Source organism: Cottoperca gobio, chromosome 6 (genome assembly GCF_900634415.1).
Source record: "Cottoperca gobio chromosome 6, fCotGob3.1, whole genome shotgun sequence".
Taxonomy (NCBI): Eukaryota; Metazoa; Chordata; class Actinopteri; order Perciformes; family Bovichtidae; genus Cottoperca; species Cottoperca gobio.
The window spans coordinates 11,076,379-11,093,057 of NC_041360.1; the positions used below are offsets into that span (position 1 = coordinate 11,076,379).

At 41.6% G+C, this 16,679-nt stretch overlaps 1 protein-coding gene across 1 annotated transcript; it reads left to right on the top strand.

The window, feature by feature from the left end:
- Positions 1–3,925: 3,925 nt before the first annotated feature.
- ascl1b (achaete-scute family bHLH transcription factor 1b) lies at positions 3,926–5,611 on the top strand. The gene has a single exon (XM_029434287.1). The coding sequence runs from the start codon at positions 4,070–4,072 to the stop codon at positions 4,679–4,681; it is 612 nt and encodes a 203-aa protein (XP_029290147.1). The 5' UTR covers positions 3,926–4,069; the 3' UTR covers positions 4,682–5,611.
- The last annotated feature ends 11,068 nt before the right edge of the window (positions 5,612–16,679 follow it).

The following is a 16,679-nucleotide window of genomic DNA, read 5'->3' on the forward strand; positions in this document are numbered from 1 at the left end:
AGTGAGTGAGAATGCAGTGGGGACCCCCTTGTTTCCATGACAGCCACTTTAATCTATAATACTAAAAAAAGCTTGCTCCAAACGACGCCTCACTTCCTCTTTCTACCATCAGCGTTTCCTAACTTTCCTGCACAAGAAAGCACAACTGTGAATTTTCTTATCCAAGCATTTACTCACTATCTCAGTACAAAAGGTAGGGTACTGTGTGTTAGTGCACGCTAAAGGTCACAAAGCATACTTTTCTTTACTTCCTTCTAGGGGGAATTACTTTTTATTGTCAGGCTGCAGACTGCGTCTCATACTTATGCATTAGTCTGCCACTGTTTAAGAAATATGGCTCGCACGACGACAGCCCTGTATGCATGTATCAGGAAAAGAGAAGCGATACATACTCTAATAGTTCACTTCCCTTTTCCTGCTCATCGGAAATACTGCTCAGTCCTTGTAGAAGGCCCCTTTAGAGAACACAGGCCACTCATGAAGGATCTAGCGTGGTTATTAAAAGACCAAATGGAGGGCTCACATCCTATTTTACACGTGTGTTCATAATGCAGAAGACAATATCATGAGTGTTAACTTATCTGTAAATGGAAATATGGAATATTGAGTGGCAGAACATGAAGTAGATCATGTGACACATAAAGGTCAACCGGTTTGCTCTGAGCGCATTTTCTAGTCTCCACAGTGGCCTTCAAAAAATATACAAGTGAGATGACAGGCTTTTATTTTAACAGCACAAGCACAAGTATGAATATGAGTCCGCAGAGGGAAAACTTGTATAAAGCAATCACAATTACAATTAATACAGTTACAACAACAACAATTAGTGGTTGATGTTTAGCGCCTTGAGATTGCTTTTAGCTTTGAAAGGCGCTTTATAAATACAATTTATTATTATTATTATGTTTTTAAAGTTGCATTTTTACTAGGAATTCTAGCTAGATTCTCGAGTCTCCTTCCTCTTTCATACCTCTCTCTCTCTGTATCTCTCTGTATCTCTCTCTCTTTCTCTCTTTCTCTGTGGCACTCACACACACACTTATCTCTCTCTCTCACCTGCATGTGTTCAACAATAGAGGATGTTGTGGCGTTGGAATTTCAGTGTGATTCATTAAACTTGACACTGTTCTTGTAACTGCCACACCTTTAACAATTATTAATGAATAACACTTTGGCAAGCTTCATCTTATATTGGTGTGTGTGTGTGTGTGTGAGTGTGTGTGAGAGTGTGTGAGTGTGTGTGTGTGTGTGTGTGTGTGAGTGTGTGTGTGTGTGTGTGTGTGTGTGTGTGTGTGTGTGTGTGTGTGTGTGTGTGTGTGTGAGAGTGTGTGTGTGTGTGTGTGTGTGTGTGTGTGTGTGAGTGTGTGTGTGTGAGTGTGTGTGTGTGTGTGTGTGTGTGTGTGTGTGTGTGTGTGTGTGTGTGTGTGTGTGTGTTTCTGTGTGAAGGGAGAAAAACAATAGTAGTTAATCTGAAATTGGATGCTTAAGACATAGAAATTTCATTTTGTATCAAATGTTAATGTATTGAATATGCACAGTTTTAGATATGATTATTTATATTATCTTGAAAAAAGCAACAAAAAAAAACAAAACATACACACACACTTAAATTCTTCCGTGGGTTTTAAACACTGTCCATGACTCATTGTTGGCGAACCGAGAACACTTTTCCACAAGTGCTTTTGGATTATTAATTTTACAATGTTTGATATCACTTATCCGCACCCTTTCAGGAAGTGATTATTTCTCTTAATCTGCAGGTTTTAACAATACACGACCAATACAGTCACCATTTACAGTGAGTCATTTTGACTTCTCTCATGTGGTTCTCAATTTTTCATTATATTTGTTACACAAAACCACAGAATCACAAAACAATGACAGCTTCATCAGAAACTGGTTCAGATGTATCATCAGGGGAGAGGCCATTTCATATATAAAAGCTGTTTAATCAACTAAACTGTGGCGAAACAGAGGTGTGTAACAGAGATTTTCACTTTCAGTTTCACTTAGCGCCCTCTGCTGTTTGGCCAGGCAGAGCAAGGACAGACAGGGGAAACCTAAGAGGTTGAAAGTGGGGATTACCATACAAAGCAGTACCAATTTAGAAAAGCGTGAAAAAGTACAGAACACACAATATACGTGACTCACAATTTAACAATGAAGAAAGAAAAAGATGATGATAATGAATGTAGATATTCTCTGTGAAGTGATGTATCTTGGTCATAAAAAACTAAGTAAGACATAATAATCACACTCTTTGCATTGTGTAAGCTTTGCTCACTTTTATTCAAGTTTGAAAAAAACATTTAGTCAAAACCAAAATCAGGGGAATACTATATCAAAGAAATGTTTGGCCCTGAATCTAGAAACTTATCTAGAAGTCAACGGTCTTTAGTTGTCCACTGGCCATTGGGGCTAGGCGGATTTAAAATATTCAGAAGGAAAACAGATGGTGTGAGCTGTGGGATTTGGAAGAAGTGTCCATTGTCCATTTTTAATGAAATGGATTGACAAAAACTTGAGTAATTGTGAGTATTTTCTAACTTTTAACGCCTGGAAGAGAAGGCCGCCTTTATTATTTAATAAGTATTGATTACTTCAGTATTATAATGAATACTTTTGACTGTGGCTTCGAAATTGTGTTCTGGGCAATGAAGGTCTGGAGATCAGATTGTAATTTTTTTAGATGAATTTGCGGTGACTTGTAAACCATGTGTGCTGGGCATTTTTAACCATTAGCTGTCAGGGAATCCCCCTCTCTTCCTGAACCAGACAACAAAACAGATTTGCAGGAGGTAATTGCCATTTCTTGCCGCCAGAGGCCGCAAGTGTCCTATATTTACTATATCTGGCGACGGTCTTTACGTTTCCACACAAACTGCCTCACTGCCAGAATTTGCTGGTGAGGAGACTTTTCCACATACGAAACGTATTTCGAAGGTCTTTTGACTATAGTGAATTAAACTGAATCTGATTAAAACAAATACTGCCACTCAGGTTGGCAGAAAGGCAAAACTAGTAGATGACGATGCTGTCGTGTTTAACTGTCCAGTCAGATGTGGTGCTGAAATGCTGCATTTAGTGCATCTGGTTCAGACTTTGTGGCCCCCATGCGCGTAAAAAGACTACACATATATAACATTAAAAAAAACACTGTTTGGATTCAGATGGGAGTTAAAGTTGTTTGGAATTCAACAAGACTTTCAACATTACAAACTGACAAAACATTGGACCTTTTCGGAGAACTGAGTTGAGAGGTAACTGTTATTTGCTCTTTCAGACGCCTACATGTCATACACATGCTGTTTACTTTTACATTTATCGCGTCCTTACGAGCTTTATAATTGCCAATTATTGTGCTCAGAGACACGCTTGCAATGTATTTAGCTCTGTAAAGCTGTAGCCTGGATACAGGAGAGAGCGTCCTTGGTATTTGTGATTGTAAAGAGCTGGAGGAGAAAAATGGCCGAGGGGGGAAGACTGATAATTTGAAGACTTGCCAGGGTACATTGTCAAATTCAAAAGGCATTTCAAAGAACCAAACCATTCACTTTTTTTTTATTCTCTCTCCCTTTTTTTCTTTCTCTGTCTTTTTTCCCCTCGCCTTTCTTTCTTTTCGCACGGTTGCAGGCCGTTTGAATCGACCAATGGGCCTTCAAGTTAGAGACATTGGAATGTAAATGAGCCCAGCGCGTGCTCCCGGCGCAGTGAAAGCTCGGGATTGTTTATTGAGCTCCCGGAGCCACGCGCCTGGCCCGGGGGAGTCGGCGTGCAGAAGAATCACACAGCGGGGGCGGGGCCTCGCGACGAAGCGTGCGTCTCCAAAAAGGGGTGGGTGGGGTGTGTGTTGGGGGCGCGTGTTGAAAAAGAGGAGTGCTGCCAAAGTTTGGGTCAGATCGGCTCGTGGAGTAAGCAGTCAAGAGAGACTTGGACTAGAGTTAGCCACACGGTCCACACGCGAAGGACACGAGAGCTGTACACTGCCAACCCTTTCCACTCTTCTGGTCCCACTGTTAGAGGCTGCGCTCGTCCTCTGCATCCATCACTTGTCACAACTGTCAGCGAGATGGAAACTACAACCATCACCACCACGCAGACTGCATTCACCTTTGGACTTACTGAAAGACACGCCAGCCTCAGCCTGCACGCCCCGGCACAGGACTGCGCTGTCCCCGACGTGCACCCCATCAGCAACGCTGCCGGCTTCCAAAGTAAAACCAAGGTGCTGAAGAGACAGCGCTCCAGCTCGCCGGAGCTCCTGCGCTGCAAGCGGCGTCTGAGCTTCAACGGCCTCGGCTACTCCATCCCTCAGCAGCAGCCCGTGGCCGTGGCGCGGCGGAACGAAAGAGAGAGGAACCGGGTCAAACAAGTCAACATGGGCTTCCAGACGCTGCGCCAGCACGTGCCCAACGGCGCCGCAAACAAGAAGATGAGTAAAGTGGAGACCCTGAGGTCGGCGGTGGAGTACATCAGGGCTTTACAGCAACTTCTGGATGAACATGATGCTGTGTCGGCTGCTTTCCAGTGCGGGTTGCCATCCCCGACAATCTCCAACAGCTATTCTGCCGAACCGGAGTCGCCTCACTCCACCTACTCATCAGACGAAGGCAGTTATGAGCCACTGAGCTCCGAGGAGCAGGAGCTGTTGGACTTTACAACCTGGTTCGACAGGTACTGAGGCTGACAGCACCCAAAGCATACAACAGCGTCTGTGCCTAAAAGCGGCTGACTTCGTTCAGAAATGCTGACAAAGACTTGGTAAAGGCGTCAGATCAGTCTCGCCTCTACTGCTTGGAAGTGATCTGTTGCCTCCCTCCCTCACCCGGGCTGCTTCTGCAGGAGCAAAGCAATAGTGAGAAAGAGAGAGAGAGCGAGAGAGAGAGAGAGAGAGAGAGAGAGAGAGAGAGAGAGAGAGAGAGAGAGAGAGAGAGAGAGAGAGCGTGTGAGAGAGAGAGGGAGCCTTGAGCATGAATTGTCGCCCTGAAGTCCCCACAAGAAGGAGCGAGTTGGTGTCACGTCGACGCGTGGAAGTAAAAAACTGTTGATGTTATGTTTGAATAAGTGCAATTAATACGTGACACAGCAAGGCTCTGCAGAGACGGCTCTACAGTTCCAGAGGACTTGTTTGATGAGTGTTTCATAAGAGCAGGACTGCCTTCCTCTGCTGCCACATCTGTTGGAAGGCACAACACAGATAAACAGACTTTTCTAGTGATGTCCAATGTTTCCTCCCTTTTCATAACAAAAGTGTATCATACAACGAATTGTTTTAACATGAAGACATATTTTTGTAGAATTGAGTCAAACAAACAATGTTCTTGAACAACAGCCACTGCCACTTTTCTTGACAGTGTTGTGAGAGCCAGCTGTCAGTGAGGCAGTGAGTTGGCATGTATGAGTTGTGTGACTGGACAGCAATATCAAGGCTACTACCTGTGACAGATTGTAATTGTGTGTTTTTTCTTTTAAACATAAGTGGTAAGGAGACCTTTATCAATGTATGCACTTGTTCTCCATTTCCCGTAGCCTAAAATGTAAATATTTGATTTTAACAGATATATTTTGTGTAAGACAAGTTTTATAAATAAATATGAATCTATTTATATTATATGCTTTTGTAGTGGTTTGGTTATTCAGCTGACATTGCACACATTTATGTGTGTGTGTGAGGGGTGTGTGTGTGTCGGTAATTGAGCAAACCAGGGAGCTTCTCTTGTATTCAAAGCCCCTGCATGACCTTTTTGCGACTTGCATGGGCACACGGGGGAAAATTGCGCAGCTGGGTGAGCACTCAATAACCATTATAGACGTGCACCTTCTACAGCGCTTTGTCTGCATTCAGGACGGGGAGATTAATATTACGTTTCATGCATTGCATTGTTTCTTTTGCGTACTCTGCCCTTACCCAATAGCCCAGAGCGCCTGGAGCGGAGGGAGAGAGGGAGGGGGGAGAAGGGGTGCAATTCACTCCTCTCAAAAGGGTATAGACGCTTTGAAATACGGCCCGGGGAAAGTCAGCGAGACAATGAGAAGGGTCAAAATTCTTATTACCCGATTGAGATCAATCTAAATAAAACCTGGGGTTGTAGACTAGTTGTATCCCCAACTGTGTTTTTCATGGCGCACACAGCCCAACCAAAAAGCCCATCTCCTGCGAAATGGGGCGCACAACGCCACATTGTGAGCACTATTGTGTGAGGCTTTGCGCCTCATTATGCCAATTATGGGAGATCTTCCATTGTAATTAAACACATGCCAAATTCAGCAAGGCAGAACGAGAAATAACGAGTTTAATTTCACCTGGTACTCTCTGTGGGAGTGGAAAATTGGGAACAAGAGAGGCTGATCGAAGCTGGTCTTGTAGCCATAGTATTGCATCGTTCATTTAAAAGGTAAAATACATTACATCAGCCAACATTGATAAAAAATAAATAAGTGTGCCACAGGCTTGAATTACACGCACACACACACGCACACACACACACACACACACACACACACACACACACACACACACACACTGCAGCCTGCAGGTGTAAGCCACGTGCCTGTACTCGGTAACAAAGGGGCTCTCGCGCTCCCATTGGTTAATGGCTCGCGTATGTTGAGCCCTGTCGGTGACAAAATCCAACAAGTGATAAATGACATTAATTACGCTCTGCTATATAATGTCCTATGTCACCGGTACTCCAAAAGACACATCAATGTTGGGCGCAAAATACCCCGATGCTCCACTATTATACTGTTGTTTCTGATGTCCTTCAGTGTCAGGCAGAGGCCAGGGCACAAAGTGAAAATAGGCGCTTGTCTCTTGTCCTCTAAGATGGATTTGCAATTTTCTCCTCAGCCTTATAGGGACAAGCAGGGGCGAAAATAGATTTATTCATGTCATCTTGTCCGTGGGTCATTTTCACTTGGACAATACATAAGGGCCATGTTAATTTTGACGTAATCCAATGGTGAATAATCAATCACATGCAGCTCATTTATGCATGCGTTTTCAGTCGCAAAGCCATGATGAATGCGCAAACCATGGAAACGCCAAATGCGCACATACCTAGACTATAATATAGTCCTAAACTGGCCAAGAGTGGTGTGGTGAAGGGTCATCTGTTGCTCTGCATGCAGTCGTCAGAGTGCTTGGTGGATTTTTAAGCCCTTTTCCTTGCGTAAATTGTGCAGTGCTCAACTTGTTCTGGTGTTCAAACTTCGTTTCTTCCATGTTTTGACGCCCTCGGCAAAAAACGTGTATCAGTGTATGTCCCACAACATGAATCATTTTAGAGGTAGACAATATTTACATAACAGTCTAACTGCCACTAATAACATAACTATTTACTCTCTCAGCATCTTAGCGGGATTAATTTGGAAATTAAGCATTATCATTTAGCAACAAAAAAAAACTGTACCGTAAAAACATTCAGTTATTTCAACATCAACGTATCATCTACACTAAAATGTGAGATAACGATCGAATTCTGAATGTTTTGTTGGTTCTTTCTAATGTTAACTGAGTTGATTGATCTGGACTTGTAAAAAAAAAAGCTTCAATTTACAGACGTTACACCTGGAACCCCACATAACATTTGAAATAATTAATGTAATTTATTTTGCACAACACATCTGGGTATCAAGTTTACAGCTGTGATGACTTGCACCAACATCTGTGGGGTATAGGGGATGTAGCAGATACTAGTCTTCATGGTTGCTTTGTTGTTCACACCTTTTCCAAGAAAAGTGACTTATCTGACATACATGAATGAAAAAGCAGGTTCTGCTAATAAGAATGTTGTTGTTGTTGTTGGGTTTATTTAAATACACTTTAATTAGTTTAGTAAATGCTCAGTAGACAATTCATTTGACTAATTTCAAGGCACAAGACTCTTGATCTTAAGTTCTGAAATGGTTGTGATAATAAGTTATTTTAAGTTGAATCTAAAACAATAAGTAGGAAAGTTGCTGAAGATGTGAGGGCATGGCTCATCAAATCACAGCCCAGAGGCACATCTGCATACCTACAGAGCAACAGGTGCACCAGGAACTGCAGATAGAGTGAAAAGTCAGCTACTGGGTTTACGGGGAAACCAGAATGTTTCTCATTATGCACTACTGAAAGACAAACACACCTGTCTATGCCTCTGATTCTTAGGACAATCGCAATTATTACAAATCAAACAAAGTGTTTGATTTGGATTTGGTGGATAAAAAAACCTTGACTCCTTTGCGTTTTCCACAGCAGTGAACTTGCATATATTTGCTCCATGAACAATATTGAATCAACAATTCGGAAAGATTTTCACCTAATGCAAACAATATAAACAACACACAAACCTACAGTCGCTCTGTGACATACTGAGCTGCAGCTGTGAAGATGTAAATATGTAATAAATGCATTACTGACAAAGGAGGGATGACACAGGCAGAGCACTGATGTAGATGAATGGAGAGAAGGTGCACAACCTTGAGCAATGCTTACAGAGGTGTTAATGTTTAAGCAGAGGCACAGCCACCTTTATATTTAACATAGACACAAAACATGCTGAACTGATTTGGAATAGACTCATTTACACACAGACACACACACACAGGGCCGTGCAGCTGGTTCAGAGACAAATCTGTTGACCCCTTGGCTATTGATTGAGTAAGGTCCTGGGTAGTAGAGACATTATGGACAGACACGTATTTTGCACTAATCACTATTGCTGCTACTCCTTTTTTGCCCTGATAGAAGTTATGGTCAGTAACTTCAGGAACATTGGTTCTGTGCCATGATAATAAAGGCCTTTTATATTTAAAGCTTCAAGTCTTTTCACTCCTTACTGAATTGATGGTACTGCAAATGCTACCTAAGCCTTTTCTTCTAACTAAAGAGTCTTCTTCATAGAGCAAATAGTTTTCCTTTTCCTCAAAAAGCAAGCACAGCAGGAGCACAGCAGGAACGGACATTTGAACCAGTGCAGATGCTAATATCTTCTGTGATGAAGTAGGCCCTTAAACTGAACATTCTTGATAGTTCATTTTCTATAGGATTCAAATTCAGACATCTTTATTAAGATGTTCCATTCCCAGAGTGGGAGATGTAACGTAGTGAGTTATCTATTGTACTGGATATCTGCTAGAGATGTTCTGCAGTTAGAATCAGAGTCATGCACTGAGTTGTAATGTTCATCACTGTGTTAAAGGAATAAACGGAAATCAATACAAGTTCTTTCTCTTTGCCAAAATGGGCCCATCACATTTCCTTTTATAATTTCTCTCAATGCAAGCAAACTAAATAGTGTCACTCCTGTGTGCTGGAAATCCTCTTCCCCACAGCAGAAGTCTTACTAAATAGGAGCCTTTCCCACAGCCGCCAAGTCACTCTTACTTTCTGACAAAAAAGTCAGTCATTCGACTCGTGTTTTTCTTCTATCTTTCTAAAGAAAGAAATCTTTCTCTTTTCAAATGAATGTTTGAATGCGTGCAGCTCAGCACTTTTAACTGACACCTCAGTGTGAATAGGCCCTAAACTTCAGACGACCCAGCAAAGGAGGAACCGAGCTCAGGCCTGAAGGGTGGAGGGATGGTAGAGGTGGGGATGTGTGGTAGGGTGGAGGTGGCGGGGGCTGTGATTTGCATGGGCCATTGTGCTGCACAAGTTTGGGTGCTTTTTTTTGTTGGCCTGGGCCCTTTTGGCCATTTACTTCCACTCTGGCTGGCTGTGGCGGGCTGTGAATAGTCTCTGCTCGGAGGAGACACAAAGGCGCTTTTGTGCTACGGCCGCACCATATTCATCATGTAATGCCTGTAAGACAAATCTGATTGGACGTCTCTGTCACTTTGATGTGGGTCCAGAGTGCGAGTGGCCCTGAGATTGCTAACTTCACTCTCTATTGCCTATTCTGCAGCATTGATATGGGGGTGGAGGCAACGGGGAGAGAGGAGAGGTGGCTTGGGGGGAGAAGAAGGAGGGGAAAGGGAGAACAGGCAGGGGGTAGTCCTCATTATTTGCAGGAGCAAATTCATAATAAATTTCCCCATTCTACAAAACCGGGTCGAGATGATTGACACTACTTTACGCCAAGCTGAACAAAAGACCTGATTTGAGCAGAATACCAAATGAATGGGGCGAGCGTGGACCCAATTCAAACAATTTTAATCTCTCCCTGTCCTCCCTTACTTCTCCACTCCTCCTCGCTCCCCCTTTCTCTCACACTTACCCTCTTTTTTCATCTCCAACTCTCCTGCCTCTTTTGTCCAGCGCATTCTCATTTTACAGGGTAATTCTACTCCAACGGATGTGCTAATTGTGCTGGGTTAAACTGGATGCTGGTGGACTCCTGTGATACAGAGCTTATTCTTGCCTAATGACTGTAAATGATGGTTCAGAGAGACTGCAGCCTGGAGTGGGCTGCTTGTCTAGAGCTCGAGAGGGAGAGGTTTTTTTGTACTTGTGTGGGCTGACGAGGAAGGTCGAGCAGAGCTGGAGCTGATGTTTCAGGTTATATGTAGGAAAGAGGATGATGGACACAATAACGGGACCATAAACTGGAGCTGATACTAAAACAGTAACACACAATGATGTCAGGCAGATAAGGAAAACATGTTCTGGACTCATGAGAATCAAGTTAGTGATGGAGACAATGTTTAGTGATGGATAAGAGAAGAATGCAGGATTAGTATAAATGTTAGTGCGCAAGTGAGGAAAGCAAGATTACCTGTGATTACAGAGAACAGTGAGTGCAGTGAGAATCTATCATTCAGATAATGTATACTGACTTATTTAATTAGTGATATCTTAACTGATTAACACACATTGGATGAAGCTTCTTTGATGTCCCTCATTCACAGGGAAAAGAGGTTCCGCTTAATTAATCTGTGGTGGGATAAGCAACAAGCAACCATGACAGTTGAAATGTGACAGAGTGAGAGAGACACCTGTTACATATCCCCAAAATGCAAATTGTTTTACGTTTACATTTTATACATTTATATAGTTGTATGAATGAGGCACTATAGGTATATACTGTATATATATTTATATATATATATATATATATATATATATATATATATATATATATATATATATATTGTACTTTGTACTCCATTACATTTATTTGACATCTTTAGTTACTTTTCAAGTTTCTATAAGCAAAACTTGTATAAGTCAGTGTATAAAATATCATGTTGTGTTATAGATTTAACTACATACAAGTATATAAAGCAGGGATTGGGAACCTCCGGCCCCCGGGCCGTATACGGCCCGTGAGGTAATTTGTAAAACACACGCAAAAATGAAATGCACTAGCAAAATAAACTAGACGGCAATATATATATATCTGTAATATAACGGCCGACTGACCTGGCCAAGGTCAGGGTCCTTGAACACAACACGAGCGGAACGTGTCATCACGTGGTCACGTCATGTCAATAAACTTCAATATTAAACGAGACTGTCATTGACATCAGTGAACGCAGCTTGGCGAATGTAAAACAGAGAAAGCTGGATGCGGAATGTCGCACTTTCCAGGAGAAATGGACGAACGATTATTTCTTTGTGGAAGTAAAAGGCCAGTGTGTCTAGTTTGTGTGGACATACTTGCGGTGATTAAAAATAACCTCGAGCGTCATTACTGCACAAAACATGCCGAACTGCACGAGCTGAAAGGACGAGTGCGTTTGGATAAAGTTAACGCTCTTCGGCGGAGTTTGGCCCAACAAGCAGCTCTCTGCAGAGCGTAACATACAAACATGGAGAGATAGAGAGGTAGACCACCACACCAAGAACAGACTGTTGCACCACTGCTGTGCAATGATCACTGCCATGTGCAATACTCACTTTATTTTCTATCAACCACTTGGTACTTATATTATTTTTTATTCTATGTAATTATTGTGTACTGCCTTTTTACTTCATATGTTCTGTTGCTGTGACAAGATAAATGTCCCCATTGTGGGACTAATAAAGGATTTCTGATTTCTGATAAAACAGAAAAAGTTGCTTTTTTTCACAGCATAAAAGAAAGGTGAAATGAATGGGCTGTGTCTTAAAATTCTTTTGCAGAGGTTATGAGTTCAATAATTAGTACGGCCCTCGAAGGATGTTGTAAAAAGAAAATGGCCCTTGATAGGAAAAAGGTTCCCCACCCCTGCTATAAAGCATTTCAAATGAGCTCCAGCTCAAGTACTGTTTAGATCTAAATGTATCAAGAACAATGGTCCAGTAATATAACGACATAACTGATGATATAATGATATGATTTGCTGATTTTGTGCTTTTTCTGAAGTCAGAATTTGAACGCCGGCTTTTAACTGGTAATTGGGTATTTATATAGTGTGGTAACACTTCTTTTACTTCATTCAATAATTTGAATACGTTGTCCAAAATGCCCTTTAATAGAACAATTATAGTTAATAACACCAGAACATTATAAGGAAATTCTGTATCAAGAAAAATGTTTGGTGAACAAAATGTTTTATTACTAAAAGAAGTTGGCGTTTTACCCAATCACCTTGATAGTCAGCATCTTGTGGCCATTATAGGAACTGCATCTTAAGTCACATTGGCCTCAGCACTCAGCTGTTGCTTGATTGAGTCTATCAACAGAACCGTAATAATCAATACTATATGTACTAATGGCTTGAATGTATTATTTCTTGCTATACGTACCTATTACTAGAAGAGCCATATCGGTTCTTCCCATCCCACCTATCATTATGTTTACTTCTCCACAGACCTCCTGTCACCTCATTAAAACTTCACCAATACCTATGCTTCTCTGCCCTCTGTTATGTGTATGTGTGTGATGACATGATAAGCTAAGTTTTCAAAGAAAAAAAACGCTCTTTCTAAAAACATGTTATGTGTGGGCATGTTGTGTGTGTGTGCTTTTATCTGTGTGTGTGTGTGTGTGTGTGTGTGTGTGTGTGTGTGTGTGTGTGTGTGTGTGTGTGTGTGTGTTCAAATAGCTTTCGCCCGTGCTTCTGTAGATCAGGTGCATTCCTTCACTCAGCAATACGTTGTCATGTTTTCAAAGTGTGTGTATGCGTGGGTTGGTGTGCAAATTGAAATTGTCTGTCTGCATGTCATAGGGTCAAACCTTTAACCTTGAAAACCACTTTTCTACCCTCTTTTTTACTCAAACAAGTTCAGTCCCTCCCTACACACACACACACACACACACACACACACACACACACACACACACACACACACACACACACACACACACACACACACACACACATACACACACACACACACAGTCATGTCCTAGGGTCCTCAGCAGGTTGTAGCCTGCCTCTGGAGAACCTGTTCACAGTGACACACCACGGCTTCATCAGCCTCTGACACGCATCGCCCTCAGCTTCGGATCCCATGCCTCATTCTTCTATTGTTCGATTCAGACAGACAGTAGGACACTTAGATATTTTTCTTTTATATGTCTTGTGAATATCTCTGCATGACACAATGGAAGTGCCTTCTTTATGGTATCAAAGCTTAGTGTACACTTGATTCTAGTAATGAAAGGTTTGTGTGTAACGACTCTGAATGGAAACATGAGAGCACATGCAGGATTAGAAAAAAATAAAAAAATAAAATCAAGTAAAGGTTGTTCAGGAATGTTAAACCACAGTTAAGGTTTTTTGTGATTTGTATTGATTCACAGCCTTGATGTTGGCCACATTTGTCTTCTCTCTTTGATCTCTTGTTACATGCATTGGAAGTACAATGCATTTACAAGTACTGTAATTAATTCAAATAGAGGCTTATTAAGACTTCTACTCCTTTCTATTGCAGAGGCAAATATTGTGCGTTTTATTACATGTATTTGACAGCTATAGTTCTCGATGACTTTGCAGATTTCGTTGACTTTCGTAGACTTATAAAATATGCATTATTATCTATTCAATTACCTAACAATAAAGCCGTTGACCAGCTACGACAGTACAACTCTGATAATGCAGCAGAAATAACAACCCAACTGTATAATATACTGTATCATAAAGCAATAATGAGTAACTTTATTTTGGACTAGACTATATATTTTGTTGACAAAAGTTGACAGGAGTTTTTCTTATGTGAACTTACAATGTGATATTGCTAAATATATCATCCTTCTCTTCTTATTAGATTTAGGCTCTTTTAGGGATTTAAAAAAGAAATGTCAATATCTTGAACGAGGGAGATCGCTTCTCTGCACTCCACCTTTCATGACGCACGATTACGTAAAGCTGATATTGATTAGAGCAACTGAAAAGAAAACACCCTCCTGGAAACAATTTGACTTGTTTGTAGAAAAATTTGTTTTTGTGACTCAGAAGGGGATTAAATGAGAAATCGAGATGGATGCTATTTGCTGTTCTCTCACTCTGTTTCTATCACACACACACACACACACACACACACACACACACACACACACACACACACACACACACACACACACACACACACACACACATGAACACACACACATGAACACACATATGCATACACACACAAATCCATAGTCCCTGATCCCCCTGCACCTCACAACCTATTATCTGGAGAGATGCCCTGGCTTACAGAGTCCTGCCCCCTCCCTAAAACAAGGTAAAGGGAGGATTAGTGAGCACCATTTGGGGGCTCCATTCAGCCCCCCATTTCATTTCATTAGCTTGTGACCTCTCCAGTTAATTATTTTGATCTGGCCAAAGGCTCGGCCTGCTTTTAATGATCCTGACTGACTCACCGCCCCCATCAGAATGCACAATACTTAACACACCCATTGAGGGCAAGGAATAGGAGGAGTGAAAAGGAAAGAAGAAAGAAAGGAGAAAGATTGAAAGTGGCATTTACCAGTCACCGGCAGAGGCTGTATGGAAGAGAACCTGGTGATGGCAGGGTGGCGTAACGCCCTCAGACTTTTTGTCAGAATATACTATTGTCCCTCATTGATGGAGTGGCTCTCCTTTTTAAAGGGCAAAGTCGTTGTAGAGCTTTAAGCTGATCTCAGTGGAAGAAAAAAAAAAGAGAGTGAATGAAAGAGAATCCACTGCACCTCCTTCTTAAAAATAACAGTGATGGAAAAAAAAGCTGCTCTTTAGAAATCATTCATCTGAAGTGTCATGGCACTGAGGAATTGTTCAGTTGCTACTCGGCCATTCAGAGGTTAGGGATACAGTTCTGTGATGAGGGTTGCATCCAAGTGTTGTTGTGTTTCATCTACATTCTACAGCATACACAGAACTAGCAGAAGACATGATGAGAGTGAAAAAAGATATCTTTGGAGACTTTGTTCAGCTGTTCCATGGCCAGGTGTATGTGTTATTTCCTCGTTAGTTCAATGACAAGGATAAAGGTCTAGAGTTCATTTCAAGTGTGGTATTTGCTTTCGGAATGTGTTGAGGTCAACTCTCAATATGAAATCTAAAGAGCTGTCACTATCAGTGAAGCAAGCCATCATTAGGCTGAAACATCAAAACAAACCCATCAGAGAAATAACAAAAACATTAGGCCAAATCAACTGTTTGGTACATTCTTAAAAAGAAAGAACGCACTGGTGAGCTCAGCAACACCAAAAGATCTTGAAGACCATGGAAGACAACTGTGGTGGATGACAGAAGAATTCTTCTCCTGGTGAAGAAAAAGCCCTTCACAACAGATCAAGAACACTCTCCAGGAGGTACAGTCGGTGTATCTGTGTCAAAGTCAACAATCAAGAGAAGACTTCACCAGAGTAAATACAGAGGGTTCACCACACCATGTAAACCATTGGTGAGCCTCAAAAACAGGAAGACCAGATTAGTTTGCTAAAATGCATCTAAAAAAGCCTGTAAAGTTCTGGATCAACATCCTGTGGACAGATGAGACAAAGATCAACTTGTAGAATGATGGAAGAGAAGAGTATGGAGAAGGGAAGGAACTGCTCATGATCCAAAGCACACCACCTCATCAGTGAAGGGTGGTGGTCGTGTTATGGCGTGGGCATGTATGGCTGCCAATGGAACTGGTTCCCTTGTATTTATTGATGATGTGACTGCTGACAAAAGCAGCAGGATGAACTCTGAAGTGTTTCGGGCAATATTATCTGCTCTTATTCAGCCAAATGCTTCAGAACTCATTGGACAGCGCTTCACAGTGCAGATGGACAATGACCCAAAGCACACTGCGAAAGCAACCAAAGAGATTTTTAAGGCAAAGAAGTGGATCGTTCTGCAATGGCCAAGTCAGTCACCTGATCTGAATCCAATTGAGCATGCATTTCACTTGCTGAAGACAAAACTGAAGGGAAACTGCCCAAAGAACAAGCAGGAAGTGAAGACAGCTGCAGTAGAGGCCTGGCAGAGCATCACCAAGGACCAATGTCTATGGGTTCCAGACTTCAGGCTGTCATTGACTGCAAAGGATTTGCAACCAAATATTAAAAGTGACAATTTGATTTCTGATTATGTTACTTTGTCCAATTACTTTTGGTCCCTTAAAAAGGGGATACCACGTATTAAATGTGTTGTAATTCCTCCACCATTCATCTGATTTGGATGTAAAAACCCTCAAATTAAAGTTGAAAGTCTTATAGCACATATTGATTGTTTAATTTCAAGTCCATTGTGGTCGTGTACAGAGCCCAAATTATGAAAATTGTGTCAATGTCCAAATATTTATGGACCTAACTGTATGTCTAACGTCACGTAATGTCTGCATATCTTAT

What these genes read in the sequence shown, in the direction of transcription:
- ascl1b (XM_029434287.1), top strand. Translation starts at nt 4,070, where the DNA reads ATGGAAACTACAACCATCACCACCACGCAGACTGCATTCACCTTTGGA.